The sequence below is a fragment of the Neomonachus schauinslandi genome, chromosome 6 (assembly GCF_002201575.2).
Source record: "Neomonachus schauinslandi chromosome 6, ASM220157v2, whole genome shotgun sequence".
NCBI classification, from domain to species: domain Eukaryota; kingdom Metazoa; phylum Chordata; class Mammalia; order Carnivora; family Phocidae; genus Neomonachus; species Neomonachus schauinslandi.
Window position 1 is genome coordinate 372,642 of NC_058408.1, and position 19,056 is coordinate 391,697.

Here is a 19,056-nt window from a genome sequence, read left to right on the forward strand (position 1 = left end):
GGCGGCCGGGGCGCCGCACCGGGCTCGTCCGCGCGCCCCGCTTTCTCCGTGGCCCCCCCACACCCCCACCCCGGCCGTGACCCCGCCGCGCCCGCCCGGCGCCTGCAGCGCGACCCCTGGCGGCCGGGAGGGCCCCCTGCACGCAGGCGGCGGGCGCCCGTCCCGCCCCGGGGCCTGGTCACATGTGGCCCGGGTGCCCGGCCGCGCGCCTTGGAGGCCCCGGCTGCGCCGACCCAGCGACGCCCCTACTCCCAGGTTTAGGGCACACAGCATTCCCTGCGGGCCTGGGCCACAAGCTCTCAGTTCCCTTTTCTGAAAAAGACAAGGTCTTTGGAAAGAGGAAGAGGAGAGGCCAGCTCTGCGGGGTGTGCAAAAGTAGTGGAGGGGAGGGGGGCGGGGGGCTGGTATAAGGACAGACGCCACTCCTCTGCCGGGTACAGAGAAGAGCAGAGGGCAGAAGCTCACTTGGCCGGAGGGCTGGCAGCCTGAGTCAGAAAGAGGAAGCCCCTTGGGGACTCTGCGAGCAGGACAGCACAAAGGGGCAGAGGAAAAGAGCAGGGAGGGAGGGGGGCACAGACCTGGGAGCATGAGGTCAGAGGCTGGCCAAGTACCACTTGTCTTCTAGGTTCTCCGGGCTTAAAAGGTCCATAAGGAAGAGGGAGCCAACCCTGCCTGGCATCCCTAGTTGGTATAAAATCCTCCTGGGGAGTCTCCCTCAGCTAGAGGATCCTTGGGGCCAGCTGCCCCTGGGGAAACATCAGACTGTGATCTCAGCCATCAGTCGCCTCCTCACCCTTGACTCACAGCCAGGGCCTGGACAGGTGGGAGGGCACAGGAGGGCATGTGTGCTGCCCCGGGAGCCTACATCCAGCCTGGACGCCCATGTTCAATGCTGGGTACAAATTCTGAGGCTGGGGCCCCTCCACAAACCGCAACAGTGATGAAAAGATGAAAAAAGCATATCAGACGAAAGGGCCTGGCCCCAAGGATCCTCTAAATTTCCAAGTGCATCCCCAAGAAAAAAGCCACACCAAGTGTTTGATACGATTTTTTTATTAACATATAATATATTTAATAAAAAATAATATCCACTCTGGCGCTCTCCTCCATTGCAAGGGGAAGAGTGGTGAGGAGGGGTTGGCACTGCCCACCCCCAGGCATCCGGGCAAGCCCTGCCTCCGGGGCTCCCCTCCACCCCTGCCTTCCAACAGGCTCTGACCTCCAGACAGACGGTTCAAAGTTACAAGTGCTTTAGGTCCTCCCTTGAGCTCCCCCAGGCCCACCCCTTGTGCAGAATTCAGGGGCCACCTGGACAAACCCTTTGCTTTTTCTCATTCCTGGGATCCCTCATTCATGTTAGAAAGAGGATCTGGGGGCAGAGTGGAGTCTCTACTGGCCAGGGGGAAGGGAGGAAAGGAAGAGTGATGGGGCAGGGCCACGAAGAGGGGTGCCGATGAGGCCCCTCACTGCAGCCGGTCACTGCGGAATGAGTCCTCCACAGCAGGATCGGGCAGCAGGGCACAGGGATCGCTCAGCATGTGGAGCCCTTCCAGGCCCAGTGGCTCCATGCGCAGGTCCTCCTCCAGCCCGAGCCCCAGCCCCAGCCCAGCTGCCGACACCTCAAAGCCAGGAACTCCGGCCAGGGCCGCCGCAATCTCCTTAGAGAAACCTGGGGAGGACTCTCCTGTGGGGGCAGAAGAGATGGGTGAAGACCCATGCCCTGTAAACTCTTCGATCCAGGACCCCTGGATCCCCTGCTGCACCAGCGAATGTATCACCCCCTCCTTCCACGCCCCATCACCACCCACACTGCTCACCTGGGAGAATGATGTTGGGCCCTGGAGCATGGCGGGAACAGTGGGTCACGTTCTGGTGGTTGAGGGCATGGGGGTCCTGGAGGCTACTCACTGGCCCCTCACCCCCTAAAAATCCAGGCCCTTCAGAAAAGCCAGGGGGATCCAGCGCCAGGCTGGTTGATGGGCTCTCCATGCTGAACTGCTCCAGCTACGGACACAGACAGAGCCTAAGGAAGTGCACTTCAGAAAAGGGTGTCCCATTGGCTCCTGCCTGCCCTGCAAATACGTCCCCTCTGCCCAGCAAAGCACCCCCCCGCCACTCCAGGAACAGGAGCAGAGACAGGGAGAAGGCGGCAAGCAGAGCAGAGCAGCAAGCACGGGGCCTGGAGTAGGTGTGGGCGCCGTACCTGCTGGGACAGAGCGTGTGCATGCCAGGAAGAGAACAAGTCAGAGCAGCGGGCATCAGAGAGCACGCTGTGCGGAGACAGCTAGGGGCGGGGGCAGGATTGGGGTCAAATGCACAAGAGAGAAGCCTCAGGTTGGCAGTGCTCCGCTATCTGGGGGGAAGGAGCTCTCCCCCGCCACCCCAGATCTCCCCATTCAGAGTGCACCAGGGATACCACACAAGCCCCCCCCGACCCCCCCCTGGCCCTCCCCTGCTCCTAGACCTGGGTACTCACGTTGCCCAGGCCGAAGTCACTCATGGGCCGGTGGTAAGACTGCTGCCCGTGCCCACTGGAGCTGGGTGGGTACAGCGTCCCGTAGTGCGGTGGCCGGCCCGGGGGCTGCCCACCTGACGGCTGCATGGAACAGGCCTGAGAGGACAGCCCTGGCTGCTGTAGAGGCTTTGGGGTGGGCGGCTGGCTGGGCAGAACCAAACCTGGGGGGCTATATGGGTACGGAGGCAGCCGCTGGTCAGTGGACAGTTTGCTGGTATCCAGGGGGACACCCTGAAGAGAAGCAAGGAAAAAGGGAGCAGCTTAACCCTCGGTAGAGCCCCAGGGGGAAACTCTTAGGGTTTCCCACCCTGTGAAGCTGCAACCGTCCTCAACACAGACGTGACAGTGTTCCACGGGGCGCCCCGGGGCCGGGGGCCGTCACTCAAGCGTGTATCAGAACGAAAGCGAGCGAGCCGGCGAGGCCGGCGTCGGGGCCCGAGGAAACCGCGCCTGCGCCGGGAGGCTGCCGCACACCCCACAGGCCAAGGCCAGGGCCAGGGCCAGGGCCAGCACGGTGGGCTGCCGGAGGCAGGGAGAGCGGGAAGGAGGGAGGGAGCAGAGCCCTCGTTGGCCTGGCCTTAGTCTTTCCTCCAGGAACATGGAACACACATTCCAGGGAAGGGCAGTGGAGGAGAGGAAGAGGGCAGAGAGAAGGGGGGCGGGGGCAGGGAGAGGCGCGCATTTCAGCACTGAGGAAGGAGCCCTCAGCTAGGTTCTCAGGCTGCTCCCAACTCTTCCTAACTTGCTGAGTAAGCTTGGACAGCACTTTCCCTCTGGGTAGTATCCTCATCTGTAACACGAAGAGATGAGGCTCCATGTCTGAGAGCCCCTGACTCTATGAAATCCGTGGAAGGAGGACAGCGATGGGAGAGGGGATGGGACAGGATGAAGGCATGAGAGACAGACAGACGAGGAAAGAAGCATGGGGAGAAAAGGGGGAGAAAAAGCTACCATCTGTGGGGCATGCACCTGGGTGGGCACGGCCTAAGCACGTCCCGTACGCGGTTCCTGTGATCCTTACAACAGCACCCTTGTGTTACAGGTGAGGATGCGAGGCTCACAGCCAGCAGGGCACCTGTCCAAGGAGACCGCTAGGAAGAGGCGGGGCTGGGATGTGAACCGGGAAGCGGCTCCCCCAGGCTTTGTGCTCTTCAGGCAGGAGGGACAGAGGAATGAAAGGGGATGGCCGAGACAAGGAGCACAGAAGTGAGGAGGGGGTGTCTGGAGAAAGGAAGGTGGAAGGGAGTGTGTGGCAGGGAGAGAGAGGGGGAAGGGAGACAGACACGGACGAAGGCAGCCACGCGTACCTGAGTGATGGAGGACAAGGTGGGTGACATTGTTGGCGAAAACTGTTTGGGCAGCTGCTGTTGGGACCTTCTGGCGTCAGCTGGGCCCACGGGCAAACTCAGGGGGCTGAGGGGCACACGGCGGTGGCGGGGGGAGGTTCCGGGGGTAGAAGCTGGGGAAGGGGGGGGCGCCCAGCACGGGAGATGAAGCGGAGGAGGAAGAAGTGGAGGAGGAGAGGGCCGGGGCACTGAGCGAGGGGTGGCCCAGGGAGGTGGTGGGCAGTGCGTGGCGGGCCAGGGAGGACGCAGGCAGGGAGGGGTGGCTGTGGGAGCCCTGGAGCGGGGGCTGGGGGCTGCTCAGGGAGGCCTGGAGGTTGGGGTTGCTCAGGGAGCACTGCAGGGATGGGTGGCTGAGAGGGGAGTGAAGTCCTGCACAGACAAAAAGCAGAGATGCCCACGTTACCGATGGGAGCTGGACCCCTTTCTGCCCAGGACGGGGAGCAGCGACCAGACTATGAAGGTGGCGACACAACGTCCTCCCTGCTCTGTCCCTGACAGTGAGGTTGGCATGGCCCACCTGGGGGCTGCCCCCCATCACCTTTCCAGGAAAAGCCCCATCTGCCGTGAGGGAATCCCGGGCAGGACTGGTGTGGGCAGTCACAGGAGGCTCCTGGGGGCCCGAGCCCCCCACCCCGTCACCCCTCAGCCAGGGCAGCCACCCACCTGGCGCATCATAGCCCGAGCCCGGGCCCAGGCCCAGGCCCCCGCTGATGCCGAGGTGGGTCATGGTGTGGGTCAAACTGGAGGTACTGTTGCCCCCACTCAGGCTGGGGTAGGCTGTCTCCTCAGGGTCCAGGGGAGTGGGCAGTGGAGGGGGAAAGTGCAGGCTGGTGAGGTCAGGGAGGGAGCCGCCTGTGTTCAAGGCAGGTGGGAGCACGGGCACACTGGCAGGCTGGTCAGGAGATGGGAAGATGCTGCGGGAGGAGAGGAAGAGAAGCGGAGATGGCGGCGGTGGTCGGGGTGGGGGACGGAGGCTGGCCTCCCACGCTTCCCCTCAGCCCCCCAGCCAACCTAATCGAGGCACCTACTTAATTCCAGGGACCTCACAGGACCGAGGTCGGGAGGAGGATGAGGACAGCTGAGGAGAGAAGGAAGACTGTGAGAAAGGAGGCCAGAGCTCAGCGAGGCCCGAGGAAGACCTGCCCCACCGAAAGAAGGGGGGTAGTGGGCCACACCGACCTTCTTAGCATCCCATGGCTTCAGCAAATGCTTGTCATCTAGCAAGTTCTCCTCAACAGCAGGGACTTGAAAAAGAAAGACTGGTGATGAGAGGGTTGGAGAAGGAGCCGGTGGAGCAGGAGAGGAAGCAGAGGTGAGAGGGAGACAGTCCCGCTCCCGGGCCCTGCACAAAGCCCCCAACACCAAGCCAGAAATCCGTGGGCATCAGTGGCCACAAACGGCGAGGAACACATACCTTTGGAGTCCACTTCACCATCCAGAAAACCTACAAAGGATGCGGGAGAGTTGGCTACAGTCCGGACTTCTCTACGGGCTTCAAACAAAAGCTCGTCAGGTCATTCCCCGCCCAGGGCCAGGCCATTTACCTCCACGGCGGCTGGGCAGGATGCTGGGAGGGGCAGGGCCTGGATAAGTGTCCTGGGGGCTGGGGTTCATCACACTGGTGTGAAGAGCAGAATCAGAACTTGTCCTGTGGGGGTGGGGGGGGCAGAGGTGAGCTCGTACCTGTGACGGTGTTCCTGGTCCCCATGCCCTGCTCAGCAGGGGACAACGCTAGCTGGGCTGGGACAGGGTGGGGCAAGGCAGCAGGGCCCGGAAACAGCAGATAAGAGATGTGGCGCAGAGAAGGCCAGGGCCATCACCTGTTCAGTGCAGATGGCAGTCGAAACAACTGTCCCTTCTCTGCAGGGAAATTGCCCCAGGGCATCGTCCTGGGGTGGAAACACAAGGTCAGGAGGAGGAAGGCTAGCAACAGACAGGAAAGCCAGCACGGGGCTAGAGAGCGCCGGCCGCTGAGGCGGAGATGGACAGGGCTGAGCACCCAGGGCCGTGCCTCCTTTCTGGTTCTTCTGCTCCCTGTGACCCGACCCCCCTCCCACGATCAAGCTAAGAGATCTGGAAACTCAACTTGTCTCTGCCGGGATAAGCTGAATGGGAATCCTGGAGCCCAGCGACTGTGCACGGAGAATGACACAGACCGCGGAGGGTCAGAAATCTGGGGCCAGAACGCTGCATCTGGCAGCCACTCCTATGGAGAGCCAGCCATCCTCCCTCCCCGGACACGCACATCCCAGTCAGCCACCGTTACCATTGGTCCTGCACTGGCTGGACTGGGAGGCTCGGCTGCCAGTGTCAACAGGGCCAAGACTGGACTCTGACCCACCTACCGCACCTGCCCCCACCCCTCCCAGCCCTACATTATGGAGGAGGCACTGTTCAAAGCCTGGCCCCAACCCAAGCTCCCTCCAGAGACACGTCAGAGAGTGGACAGGAGACCCTGTCTGCCCTAGACACTGACCTCCGCCAGCTGGACTCCGGGGGAGGAGACAAGTAGGCAGGACTATAGGGAGAGCTGTCGACGTGAGCAGCACCAGCAGCAGTTAAGGAGAAAGGGAGGAGGGCACAGAGGGGACAGAGACCAGATAAGAGGAGAACACTGGAGGAGGTGGATGAATTGTTTCAAGAAGCAAGTACCTCCCTCCTCCTCCACGAGGGGCAACGACAGGGCCAAAGAATGGAAGAGAAAAAGAGAACCAGGCCCAGTAGAGTTGGAAAAACGAGGGCGAATAACCGGAAAGGACGTGAGAAACAGGTCTATGAGAGTCTCTGAGGCTGAAAGCTACCAACAGAAAGGGGAGGAAAAACGTGAAGAGGGAACCAAACGCCCTTCAGCAGGAGACGTAGGTCTCCCCGTCGAAGGAGCCGGTGCCGACACACGGGCCAGACAGTGGCTTTTCTGGGAGGCCAGGAACGGAGGGACTGAACCGCACAGAGTCCCTTCCTCCCACGAGTTCCCGAGGAACCCCGTCGCCCCCGGGCCCCCCACAGCCTCCGTGAAGGATATGTGGCGGGGGTAGCGGCGGAGTGGGGACACCATCCTTCGGGGGTCTCGCTGCACCCGTTCCACCAGCCCGTGGTGCCGCGTGCCCCGAGATGAATCCAGAGGCGAGTGGAGGGGGCTCTGCCAAAAGAGACAGGGAGGTCACCTGGGGAAGTCGCAAGTTGCCTGGGCCCCTGTGACTGCAGTCCACTCACCTGGAACTCAGCCAGGCCACAGCCAATCTGGTTAACGTTGGGCAGAGAACCGCCATAATGCGAGCTCCTCGTGTAGGCCAGTCGCAACTTTTGGGCCTGTAACTGAGATGGGGAGGACAAAACAGGAATGTCAGGGAAGGTTCTGGCGACTGTTCCCGTTCCTCTGGCCACTCTTGCCATCTGTCTCCAGGGCACGCCCTACTGCTGGTGCACTTAAGAGCGCCGCCAGGAAAAGCAGTGGGGGGCAGGCCGGGTGCGAAGCTCGGCCCCAGCTCTTCCGCAGGCCACCCCAGCCACCCCACTAATGGCTGGCGTCGCCCTGCCACGCAGGGCCTGACACTCTGCTTGGGGCCTGTCCCAGTTGGCATCAGTCTAAACAGAGTCCCGGAGGGGTTGCCAGGAGCCCCCAAGCTAGTCACATGGGTCAGCTCCTGGGAAGGGTGCCTATTAGGCACCTCGCTTTCCCTTCCAGATGCGTCCAGGACTAATTGGAACATGAGGGGAAGGCCACAGGTGGATGCCACAGAGCCATTATCGCCAACCTCTTTCCTTCCCACTCTGGAGGGCACAGGCTTCTGCCACTTGGCCTGCCTCAGGAAAGCTACACAGAGCCTGCACCACCCAAACTAGAACACCTAGGAAATGATGGCTCTCCCAGCTGGAAAAACAGTGCTGAAGCCAAGAAGCAGTCTTCTTCTACCTAGTTCTAAAGCCCCTGAATGGACAGGGAAGCCTTGAGAACGGTGCCGAGAGAGGGAGCGATAACCCAGTTCAGCCTGGCCTGACCCCCACTTTGGGGAGATGTATCTGGCACGGCAGTGAGACACCACAACCCTCAGTCTGGCATGGCGTCAGTCTGTCTACAGATCTTAAGTCCTTCCGTGAGAGCTGAACACCTACTTCTGAGGCTCAACCACTGCAACCTGCCAAAAAATGGACATAGGGCAGCTGATGAACTTCTGGGGGTCATGCACTGTTGTGCAGAGGCCAACATCAGAATTGACTTTCTGTTCCAAGTGATCAGCCCACTGAGTTTAGCAGACACTATGTAAACCTTTGGGCCGCTCAAGATTGCTATTAGTAGATGTGCTAACCCTAGCCCCTCAGTACTCTAGGCCCCCATGGCTGTAGCTGCCTCAAAAGAGCCCTCTCAGCTAAGCTAAGCCCCAGATCTCTTATCTCTAGCTTTAGACTCTTGGGTCCCTGAGCCCCGGCCTTGTACGCCCACTAGATATTTACGTGCAGCAGCGAGGCAACCTGCAGGGGCAAGGTGGGCAGAAGGGGTGTTTGGACAAACCAAGGCGCTAAAAAGACAAAGGCCTCAGCTCTGAGCTTCTCACAGCCTTTCTGTTTGTACACACAAACCCTAAAATCCCACCCTGCCTCTGCTGGAGTCACGGTCCAGACAGAGGACAGGGCGTCAGGCCGAGCCTCTCGCCCACCTCCTTGCCTCCGCACCCACCATGAGCAAAAGCTCCTAAAGGGGAGCAGTCAACAGATCATGATCCCCATGGCATTCAGAGGGAGTTGTGTGTGCACACACACACACGATATGCTTCCCCCCCTAACTCTCTCTGTTCTGACTCCCACAAACTAGGACACGTGGTCTCTAGAGACCCAAAGGGAAAAAAACACAAGAAAAACCAACAGGGGAAACACAAACAAAAGTACAATGGGAGTCGCGGTCACAGAGGCAACCACAGTCAGATCAGAAACGTCTTTCTGTGCCACCATCTCCCCATGAGTTCCTTCCAGCGCTCCGCCATGAGGGATCACTGCAATAGCCTCACCTGCTGTTTTGAGAATAACGTGTCCCTAAATTAGGACTGCACACCAGCTGGGCAGACTCCCACCCTCACTCCCTCTGATATTCAGCCCTGGAAAGCAAGAAAGGAAGGCCAGAGGGGCTTCAGAGGCAACCGTGCCAGGATGTCTTCTTTCTGGAACTGTTTAGGAATGAATATCCCCAGCGACAGAAGACCCTCAGAGGCACCTTATAACTGACCCACAAAGCAGCCACCTTCCCAGAAAGCTCAGCAAACCTAACCTATAGCCAACTGGTTACCCGCTTTGGAGCTTCAAAGTCCTACCTCCCCTCCGCGGTGGCCAGGGCAAAACATCAAGCACAGTCTGCGAGCAATGGACCTTACCTTCATTCACGTCAGGAAACCACAAGAAATATTTGAAAAAGGAAGCAAAGGGAAGGGACGCAGGAGGGGACTTCCTGCCCCACTAGACTCAGCGCTGCGGCGCGCAAACCACTCAAGGGGGCCCTTTCCCGAAGGTACTGAAGTGCCGAGAATGGCACAGCAGGGCAGAGGGACCAGACTGGAGGAGATACCGACTCGGAGCAGCGGGGCTGGGGCGAGCGGACCATGCCCCCCGCCACAGCCCAAGCTCGGGGATGCTGCAGGAGCGTCCCCAGGGGCTCCATCAGGGATGCACGGGACCGCCGCCGGCCGCCGCCCCCACGCGGCCCCCGCTGGCTCCCCAGCCCCCGGCTCCCCGGCGTCCCGGCCTCCCCCGCAAGCCCGTCTTCCTGCCCCTCGGCCCTCCACCCGCGCCTCGCGGACGGCGGCGGCCCCGCTCCGCCTCCCTCGCGGCGGCGCCCGCCCCCGCCCCGCCTCCCGGCGCCCCGCTCCGGGACTGCGCCCTCGGCTCCCGCTCCCCCGGCGGCCCCTCACCCGGGTGGAGCCGATGTCCATCATCACCTCCTCGAAGGCCGCCGTCTCTTCGGCCTGACGCTGCTTCTGCAGCGCGATCTTCTCGCTAAACTTGCGCGGATTGGAAGCTGCGGCCGTGGCCGAGCCGGGCCCGTTCGCGCCCGCCGTCGCCATCTTCCCCGTGCGTCCCTCCCCGCCACCCTCCCGGACAAGCCACGGTCCCGCCGCGGGCCTTGGCCCGCGCCTCCAGCCGCAGCCGCCGCCGCCGCCTCGGCGAGCACCGCGAACCCGGCCCCAGCCTAGCCCGGACCTGCCGCGCGCGAGGGCCGCCGGGAACTGTAGTTTGTTTACGTGACCCCTGCGCGGCCCCAGGCGAGCAGCGCGGACAGGAAGCGGACTCCATTTCCCAGCAGCCCTGTGGCCCCGGGCCTGGGAGCCTGGCTCCTCCCCCCGGCTCCTCCCTGCGCGGGGCAAGCTGGGAAAAGTAGTTCTAAGTTGGTCTTGAGCCTCTGACCGTGAAGGGGAGCAGGATGCAGGAGAGGGAAGGATTGGGGAGGAAGGGGAAGGGGTGGAGACAGGGCGGGAAGAAGGAAGGAACAAAAGGGAAAATTTGGGTCTTCAAGGAAGGGGACTACGGAGCCTGAATGAAAGCAGTGAGAGTAGGGATATTAAAACAGGTATAAACGTCTGGGACTCAGGCCCTCTCAGACTGGCTACGTGCCCACCCCTTGCCCAAGACAAATGAATCAGACACTGCACAAATGTATAGAAACATCTTTTATTTGGGTAACAAGTCCCAAAACAGGTCAGTTAGTAAAATAGATTCTAGAGAACATGGCTCTATCCACAGCCCTCCCTCCCCAAAAATAGCTGGGGGTGAGCTTTCCCCTTGGGCTCCTCTGGTATAAAAAAAAAATTTGGCAGCTCAGTATTTCTCATCTGGGCATGGGGCACCATTTCCATGTTCAGTATCCCCAGGGTGCAGTAGTGGTGGGGGGCCGTATCTCTGCCAACCCTCCCCCAACCTCAACTCAGCAAACATGGCTGCCTCCAAAAAAAGAGCAAGCAGGGCCCCTCCGCTGAGGTGTTGGGCAGGGTTCAGTGCCATCACTGTGCTTTTTGACAAAGAGGGAAGGGATTTATTTGGCACTTTAAAAATAGAGAAGTGAGCAGGACTAGAGAAGCCAAAGAAGGTACCAAACTGGCAGGAAGAGGCCATTTGGCACCAGTCCCCTGGGAGAAGGGAAGTGGGAGATAGAGTAGGCGCTAAGAAAAGAAGGAGTCCACTCCACCCCAAGTGACAGAGGGCTGAAGTGGGCTAGAACCAGCAGGACTGCCGCCTCTGGGCTGTGCCTTCTCACACCTCCATCCCGCAGCGGCGGGGTGCCCGCTCCCAGCCTTGCCATCGTCAGCTCGTCCCTGTATGTAGTGTGACCCTGGATTCTAACACTCAGTGTCTTCCCCATTGTGAATCACTGATCACGTCTTTAGTGATAGGACTATCCCTTGTCCCTCGGGGCCAGGCTCTTGTCTACCACATCCCTCCCATTGGTCAGATAATCCCAAAGACTCCATCCCTATCTCCCAGAGAACCCTCTGATCCTCAATCCTCCCTTCTCCACTCCTTATTTTCATATGCTGGGGTGGAAACGGAAGGTCAAGGGCACCTGGAGCTCCCTAGACTTGGATGAAGAGCAGGCCAGTAAGTAGGGCAAAGCCTGCAAGGAGCAGGATGACCTTGAGGATCCTCTGCTCAGAAGTGGCCAGCTCCTGGGGCAAGATTTCCAGGAAGGTAATATAGAGAAAGGTGCCAGCTGCCATGCCCTCCAGCACAGACTGGGCCAGCTGGTGCAGTGGCCCAGCCGACTCTGCCAGAGCTGCACCCAACCCAATGCCCAGAGGTGTCATGCATGAGAAGAGGATCCCACAGCCAGCTACCACCTGCGCTCGCAGATGGCTCTGCAGCAGCCGCAGGGACAAGCTGACTGCCAGAATACCCTTGTGGAGCAGCAAAGCCAGGCAGAGCTCCAGGGCCCGAGCCCGGTCTCGCTGCAGCCCCACCGCCAGTCCCTCGAACACCGAGTGCAGGGCCAGGGAGAAGACCAGTACGCAGGCACGCAGGGCTGAGGGGGCTGCAGGGGCTCCACCTGCCTGTGGGACCCCTGGCCCATCATGCCAGTGCTGTGGCCCACCATTTGCTGTTCCCAGCAAAGCTCTTGTCTCCTCTCGAGGTGGTGGCCCTGACTGCTCCTTGTAAGCTAGTGTGATCTGTTCCATCACCAGGACCAGGAAGAAGCCCATTGCCAAGATGAACTCTTGTAGGGGGAACTGGAGCTGTGGGCAAACAGGGCAGCAAGAAATTCAGGAGACAGGCCAACAATGGGGAAGAGTCAAATTCAGAGTCTCGAGGACTCCCAGTTATACAGACTTAGGGTCCCCCACAGATGCAGGGCTACTCTCAGTTACACAAAGACACACACAATCACATAGATGACAGTGTCGCTCACAGTACTACATATAGACCAGTTTCTCAACTTCAGCATTATTAACATTTTGGGTTGGATAATTCTTCATTTTGGAGGGCTGTCCTATGCTCAGTGGGATGTTTAACAGCATCCCTAGCCTGCACAAAGCCTTCCTTTCCCAATTGTGACAACCAAAAAGGTCTCCAGACACTACCAAATGCTTCCTGTGAAGGGGGTGCAAAACCACCCCCAGCTGAGAGTGACTGATGCAGACACGTAGGCGCGCACACACACACACGCACGCGTGCACACGCACACACACGCGCACGCACAGGATCACACGTTGCCCACCTCACCAAATGCTCACACACAGAGCCACAAACTCTCAGGGGCCACTGAGACTTACACAGACTCATACAGGGCGGCCGGTCACTCGCTCACAGAAGGTACATCCTGTGTTACTTCCCCAGCCTTAGGACGAGGAAGAGCGCAGGGTGCCCTCCTGACACCTCCACACACTGTCTCAGCTTTTCCCCTGAGACTTCCCTACGCCTTGTACTTGACCTTCTTCACATCCTACTTCCTTGGGTTATGGCATTTTAGGTCAGGAACTCCAGGCCTCCCACCCTTCCCAGGCCTGGAGGGCCCTCTACTGCCAGCAAAGTGGTGTGAGAGTGAAGATGATTCTTGGAGGCTGTGACTGAGAAACTCACAGAGTGGGTCACATGCCTGTACGAGGCTCCCCTCAGTGACCCAAAGAGTGCATGGCAGGCACAGAGGGACTGGGGGCAAAGGGGAGCACCCCAGGAAGAGTTATGCCCCATCCCTAAAAGTCACAGTTCATAGGGTCCCATGCTAGGCGCCTTCCACACGGTCACACGGTCATGGAGCGTGTCTCCCACAGGTGTGTGACTGAACACCCCCCCCCACAGGGTCACATGCAGCAGAAAGGGCTCACCGTCACGTGCAGGGCTGCCAGGGCCTCATCTATGGCAGCCAGGTAGTCAGGCAGTAGGTCCAGGAGACAGGTGGCCAGAAAGACACCCCCTGCGAAGCAGCTTACTAGGCTCAAGGCTTTTTGGCGGGAGGCTGGACAGGAGTGGAGCACAGACGGGAGTGAGCAATGAACACCCTCAAGCCTCACTGCCCCAACCCAAGCAACGGTCACTCTTGCCTTCTCGTCTTTAGGGGAACCTCCGCAGCCCCCAGAGCCCTCCCCAACCCAGCAGGGAACAGGAGAGCCTCACCTGAGGCTTCGGGGCCGGCCCCAGGCCGGCGCAGCACGCAGATGGGCACCAGACTGCAGAGAAGAGTGAGCAAGAGCAGCAGCACCAGGGCGCCCATTTTCACCTCCAGACCCACGGGCCCCGGGGGCTCCGAGGCCACCGCCTCCGGGCGCCACACCAGGAGCTCTGGCTCTGCCCAGGGCCCCATGGTGGCTGTAGCTGCTCCAACGACTTTCGGACCTAAGACAACGCGAGTGGGGCAATGGTCACTTGAAGAACGGGCCAAGCGGACGGGAGCCCCCTCACCCTGCCGCCCCCCGACCTCCCCAGCCCAGTGTGACTCATGCACTCCCGGACTGGGAACGGTCCCCTTCCCCCGCAGACTGCGCCCCTTCAGATGGCTCATTCGGGGACCCCGCGCGGGGGATCCGGCGTCAGGGCGGTGTGGACGTCTCATTACCCTTTCACCTGAAGCTCGGTCCTCCCGGGAGAGGAGAGGCCGGGAACCCCGCAGGAAGGAGGGGACGGAGCAGAGGGGGTCGGGCTGCGCAGAGGTGTCGCGGGGAGCTTCGTGGGCCACCTGGGCAGGGCGAGTTTGGGGGCGGATCACTCCCCGCTCCCGTTTCACCAGCCGCACGCCGGAAGCGCAGAGCGGCGCGCTCACGGCCACCGCCAGGGGCCCCAGGCGGCGGGGTCGCGGCGGGCCGAGGCCGCCCAGCCCACACGGCCCGGGCACACACTCACCTCGCCAGGGTCCCCCTCCGCCGCAGCCGCCGGGTTCCGCCGCGACTCGGGACCCCGCCCCGCCGCGTCCCGCCTCCCCGCCGCCGCCGGCCAATTACGGCGCCAGGGGGGCGGGACCCTGCCAGGAGTGACGTGCTCTGGAGGCAATCAGAGGCCGGCGAGCGGGCTGTTGGGGGCGGAGCTTCGAGGGGGCGGGCCCAGGGGCTGCGGGCCTGGGGCGCCTCGGGGCGGTAGGACTGGCCCGGCTGGCCGGAAGCTAGAACGCCCGCGGGCGAGGCGGGAGTCCGAGCCCACCCCGCATTCCCAAGTCTTCCGCTCTGCATCGCTGAGGTCTTCTTCCTGGTCTTCGGCAGCGTCTTCTTAACCATCTCTTGGAAGACTCTAAGACCCTTTCCGCGCACCTTGGCGCCAGAGGGAAAACATTCTCTTCTTAGGACTGACTTCCTTGCTTGACTTCCCTCTCCGGCACCCACAACAAAGGAAAAAGACAAGGCAGAATTGGAAAAAGGAAATAGCGAAGAGAGGGCATTTCTTGAAAATCATCCCTTCTTGACTACCAGTGGCCTGAGCGCACTTTTGTGCAGCCTTCCGTCTTCTCTGAGAGTGTGCAGGGAACTGGTGGGACCCAGCACAGGGGTGGCCCAAAACCTGCCCAGTGAAGAGCTGCTCTCAGCTGGCTCCAACTTACCATCCTTACCATGCCTCAGGGCATCTAACAGGGTTCTCTCAAACTCACCTTGAACTCTGCAACTCCTCTCCCCCCAGCCCTGCTGGCCTCCCTTCTCTTTTCTGTTCCTTGATTGCACCAAGGTATTTTCAACTCAGGACCCTCATTGTTTCCTTAGCCTGGATCCTTTTGACCCACATTCCCTGTGCTATCAGAATCTTCTAACCTCATGGGAGGGTAGGATATAAAAGAGGAAATAAAGAGGGGCACCTGGGTGGCTCAGATGGTTAAGCGTCTGCCTTCGGCTCAGGTCATGATCCCACAGTCCTGGGATCGAGTCCCACATCAGGCTCCCTGATCCTTGGGAGCCTGCTTCTCCCTCTCTCTCTCTCTCTCTCTCTCTGTCTCTCGTGAATAAATAAATAAAATCTTTAAAAAAAAAAAAAGAGGAAATAAAGAAGGGGGCTCAGCCTAGTCTTTTCAAAGGCGAAAAGACGTCATTGTCTCAAGAAGAGGCGGGAGTAATGTCTCTAAGGCTCTGGAAATGGAGGCCAAAAACTTCCCTAAGAAAAGAGGGAATGTGAGGACTTTTTGAGGGAGAGAGCCCAGGAGAAAGGAATCAGATAGGACTCTAAGATCAGGATGTAGGTGAAACGGGATAGTACTGTACCATCATTTAATAATTATTATTGCATTAATGAAAAAAAATGATCATTGCTGTTCCAAGCTCTTTTTTTTTTTAAAGATTTTTATTTATTTGCGAGAGAGACAATGAGAGACAGAGAGCATGAGAGGGAGGAGGGTCAGAGGGAGAAGCAGACTCCCTGCTGAGCAGGGAGCCTGATGCGGGACTCGATCCCGGGACTCCAGGATCATGACCTGAGCCGAAGGCAGTCGCTTAACCAACTGAGCCACCCAGGCGCCCTGTTCCAAGCTCTTAATTTAAAGATAAAAATTACTGTTAAGAGGAAACTCTGGGGCGCCTGGGTGGCTCAGTCAGTTAAGCATCTGCCTTCAGCTCAGGTCATGATCCCAGGGTCCTGGCATCAAGAGCCTCACATCCGGCTCCCTGCTCAGGGGGGAGCCTGCTTCTCCCTCTCCCTTTGCCCCTCCCCCAGGCTTGTGCGCGCTCTCTCTCAAATGAATAAATTAAAATTAAAAAAAATTTTTTTTAAAAGATTTTATTTATTTATTTGATAGAGAGAGAGACAGCGAGAGAGGGAACACAAGCAGGGGGAGTGGGAGAGGGAGAAGCAGGCCTCCCGCTGAGCAGGGAGCCTGATGCGGGGCTCGATCCCAGGACTCTGGGATCATGACCCGAGCCGAAGGCAGACGCTTAACGACTGAGCCACCCAGGCGCCCCAAAATTTTAAAAATTTTTAAAAATTTAAAAAAGAGGAAACTCCTAATTATTTGAGAGAATATTGTACAAGCTGCAGTTTGTGGTAAATTATGCTTTCAAGATTATTATTTTTTAAAGATTTATTTATTTATTTTAGAGAGAGACAGAGACAGCATGAATGGGAGGGGGAGAAGGAAAGGGAGAGAGAATCTCAGGCAAACTCCATGCTGAACACAGAGCCTGTCGCAGGGCTTGATCCCAAGACCTGGAGATCATGACCCAAACCGAAACCAAGAGTTGGATGCTTAACTGACTGTGTCACCCAACACCCCTTAAAATTATTGATAATTAGTAACATTAACAAGGAATCATGGACTGGGAGACAGGACACCCGGGTACTTGTCCCAGCTCTACCTTAATTTTTTTTTTTTTAAGATTTTATTTATTTGAGAGAGAGAGAGTGAGCAGAGAGGGGCAGAGTGAGAGAGAGAATCCTGAAGCAGTCTCCCCGCTGAGGGCAGAGCCCAACTCAGAACTCAATTCCATGACCTGAGCCAAAATCAAGAGTCGGACGCATAACCGACGGAGCCACCCAGGCACCCCAATTTGTTTTTTTAATATTAATTTTTTTATGTGTGTATTTTGTAAAAATTTTTCTTTTTTTTTTAAGACTTTATTTATTTATTTGACAGAGAGAGAGACAGCGAGAGAGGGAACACAAGCCAGGGGAGTGGGAGAGGGAGAAGCAGGCTTCTCGCTGAGCACGGAGTTCGATGCGGGCCTGGATCCCAGGACCCAGGGATCATGACCTGAGCCTAAGGCAGACGCTTAATGACTGAACCACCCAGGCGGCCCAAAAATTTTTCTTAAAGTAAGGTCTACGCCGAACGTGGGGCTTAAACTCACAACCCTGAGATCAAAAGTGGCCTGTTTCACTGACTGAGCTAGCCAGGCATTCCTCTACCTTAACTTGATGTGTGATTTTTTTTTAAAGATTTTATTTATTTATTTTACAGAGAGATAGCAAGAGAGAGAGAACACAAGCAGGGGGAGTGGGAGAGGGAGAAGCAGGCTTCCCGCGGAGCAGGGAGCCTGATGCGGGGCTCGATCCCAGGACCCTGGAATCACGACCTGAGCCGAAGGCAGACGCTTAACAACTGAGTCACCCAGGTGCCCCTGATGTGTGATCTTAAGCAAGTCCTCTTTCCTCTCAGGAACTTGATAAAGCAGGTGAAAGAGGGAAGTCAGATTAGAAGATGATGCCAGAGGTTCCTTCCAGTTCTAATTAATGGAAGCTGATTATATTTTCCTCGTAATCATCTTTTCACTTGCAACCTGCAGGAAGCCGTTTGAAACCTTTCTTGCTCTAGGAAAGATCTAGGCAAGGACAGCTCTTCTTTCCTTAGAGCTCTGCATCGATCTAGGAAGTCTGCTTTGTCTCCTCACTACTTGAGCAGGAATGCAGGAAGATGAGCAGGAAATTTGAGAAAGCCCCAGCAAGATAGCTTAGTATAGTGCAGGCTCAGGCATCCAAACCCTGGTTCTACTTACAGAGTAACCTTGAGAAAGTTACTTCTCTTTTCCAGCTATGACTTGCTGTGAGAATTATATGAGTGATGTGAAAATGCCTGAGCATCTGATAGTTACTCAATAAATATTCAATCCTGTTCCTCTCTTTACCCTCAGCACATACAATTTTCATGAGGAGAATACCAGTTTGAGGGGCACCTGGGTGGCTCAGTCGTTAAGCGTCTGCCTTCGGCTCAGGTCATGATCCCAGGGTCCTGGGATCGAGTCCCACAACGGGCTCCCTGCTCGGCGGGAAGCCTGCTTCTCCCTCTCCCGCTCCCCCTGCTTGTGTTCCCTCTCTCGCTGTGTCTCTCTCTGTCAAATAAATAAAATCTAAAAGGAAGGAAGGAAGGAAGGAAGAAAGAAAGAAAATACCAGTTTGAATTCTGGATCCACACCCCAAACTTTCCTGCTTTATTCACAGAGGGTAGCTCCATTACTATATTTGAAATGAATTCCTCGCCCATCAGTCACTAGGCCAAGGCAAACAATCACGAGTCTTGGTTTTAATACCTTCTAATCACGATCTCTGTCTCTTCATCGGTAAAGTTAGTAAAATATTTCCTGCCCCGTCTACTTCAGAGATTAAATGAGAGAACAATGTTTATGAAAATCTGTGAACTATATAAATGCAGGACACATCCTACTGTTGGCAATGACACCCAAATAAGACAAATTCCCACACCAAACCTCAATGCCTTTTTAACCTCTCAGTTTCCCAGCCCCTCGAGCCCCCGCCCCGCCCCGCCCCGCCAGTTAGCGGAGTCCCGGGAGCGTGGACACAGCAGCCAACGCGCAGATGCAGATTGGCGCGACTTTCCGCGCTCAAAGCTCCAGCTGGGCCAACAGGTTAGTCACCCTCGCCCGGGTCCTAAGCAGGGCCCGGCAGGCACGCGGCAAGCGGAAGCAAAGGCGGCCGCTCCTCTACCCCCGCCCCCGCACACCCCGCCCGGCGTCCTCGGAACTTCCCAGCTTCTCCGCACCTGTCCCCCGGACTCGCAGCCGCGGGGCCTCGGTATCCTCCCGGGCGGCCACCGCGGTAGCCCGCCTCCCTCGGCAGCCCCCGGCCAGTCAGCGCGCAGCCTGCCTCGAGACGGCACTCCCATTGGCTCCATATCCTGCCCCTCAAACCTCTTGCGTCCAATCAGACCCGAGAGTGGAAAGAGCGCCTCGGGACTGGGGGCGGGGGGGTGCCTCCGCGAGTCTCCGGCGGCCGGGTCGCCGCTTTCCGGTTTTGTTTTCCAGCCTGTCGTGCGCTCGTCTGACACAAGTGACGGCAGGAGAAAAGGCACTTCGTGTGCGCCGG

General features: G+C 58.3%; 2 protein-coding genes across 5 annotated transcripts; both read right to left on the bottom strand.

Moving 5' to 3' along the window:
• Positions 1 to 1,037: 1,037 nt before the first annotated feature.
• On the bottom strand, positions 1,038 to 10,039 carry CRTC2 (CREB regulated transcription coactivator 2). Its single transcript, XM_021682027.2, is given in 15 exon segments — positions 1,038 to 1,684; positions 1,818 to 2,004; positions 2,477 to 2,746; positions 3,823 to 3,978; positions 3,980 to 4,230; positions 4,525 to 4,775; positions 4,890 to 4,939; positions 5,041 to 5,105; positions 5,276 to 5,305; positions 5,406 to 5,509; positions 5,682 to 5,750; positions 6,338 to 6,399; positions 6,884 to 7,000; positions 7,075 to 7,176; positions 9,759 to 10,039. Coding segments are annotated over 15 exon segments (2,088 nt in total). The 5' UTR covers positions 9,912 to 10,039; the 3' UTR covers positions 1,038 to 1,463.
• A 466-nt stretch (positions 10,040 to 10,505) lies between these two features.
• Positions 10,506 to 18,760, bottom strand: SLC39A1 (solute carrier family 39 member 1). Of its 4 annotated transcripts, none has more exons than XM_021682023.1 (5): positions 14,173 to 14,217; positions 13,889 to 14,008; positions 13,450 to 13,668; positions 13,161 to 13,291; positions 10,506 to 12,071 (listed from the first exon to the last, which is right to left on the bottom strand). In XM_021682023.1, exons 3-5 carry the CDS (start codon positions 13,634 to 13,636, stop codon positions 11,415 to 11,417), a joined length of 975 nt encoding a protein of 324 aa, XP_021537698.1. In that variant the 5' UTR covers positions 13,637 to 13,668; positions 13,889 to 14,008; positions 14,173 to 14,217; the 3' UTR covers positions 10,506 to 11,414. The 4 variants fall into 4 exon arrangements, with proteins under 4 accessions (XP_021537698.1, XP_021537699.1, XP_021537700.1 ...); XM_021682024.1 differs by having other exon boundaries at positions 13,897 to 14,008; positions 14,173 to 14,211; XM_021682025.1 differs by lacking the exons at positions 13,889 to 14,008; positions 14,173 to 14,217 and adding an exon at positions 18,734 to 18,760.
• Between the last annotated feature and the right edge of the window lie 296 nt (positions 18,761 to 19,056).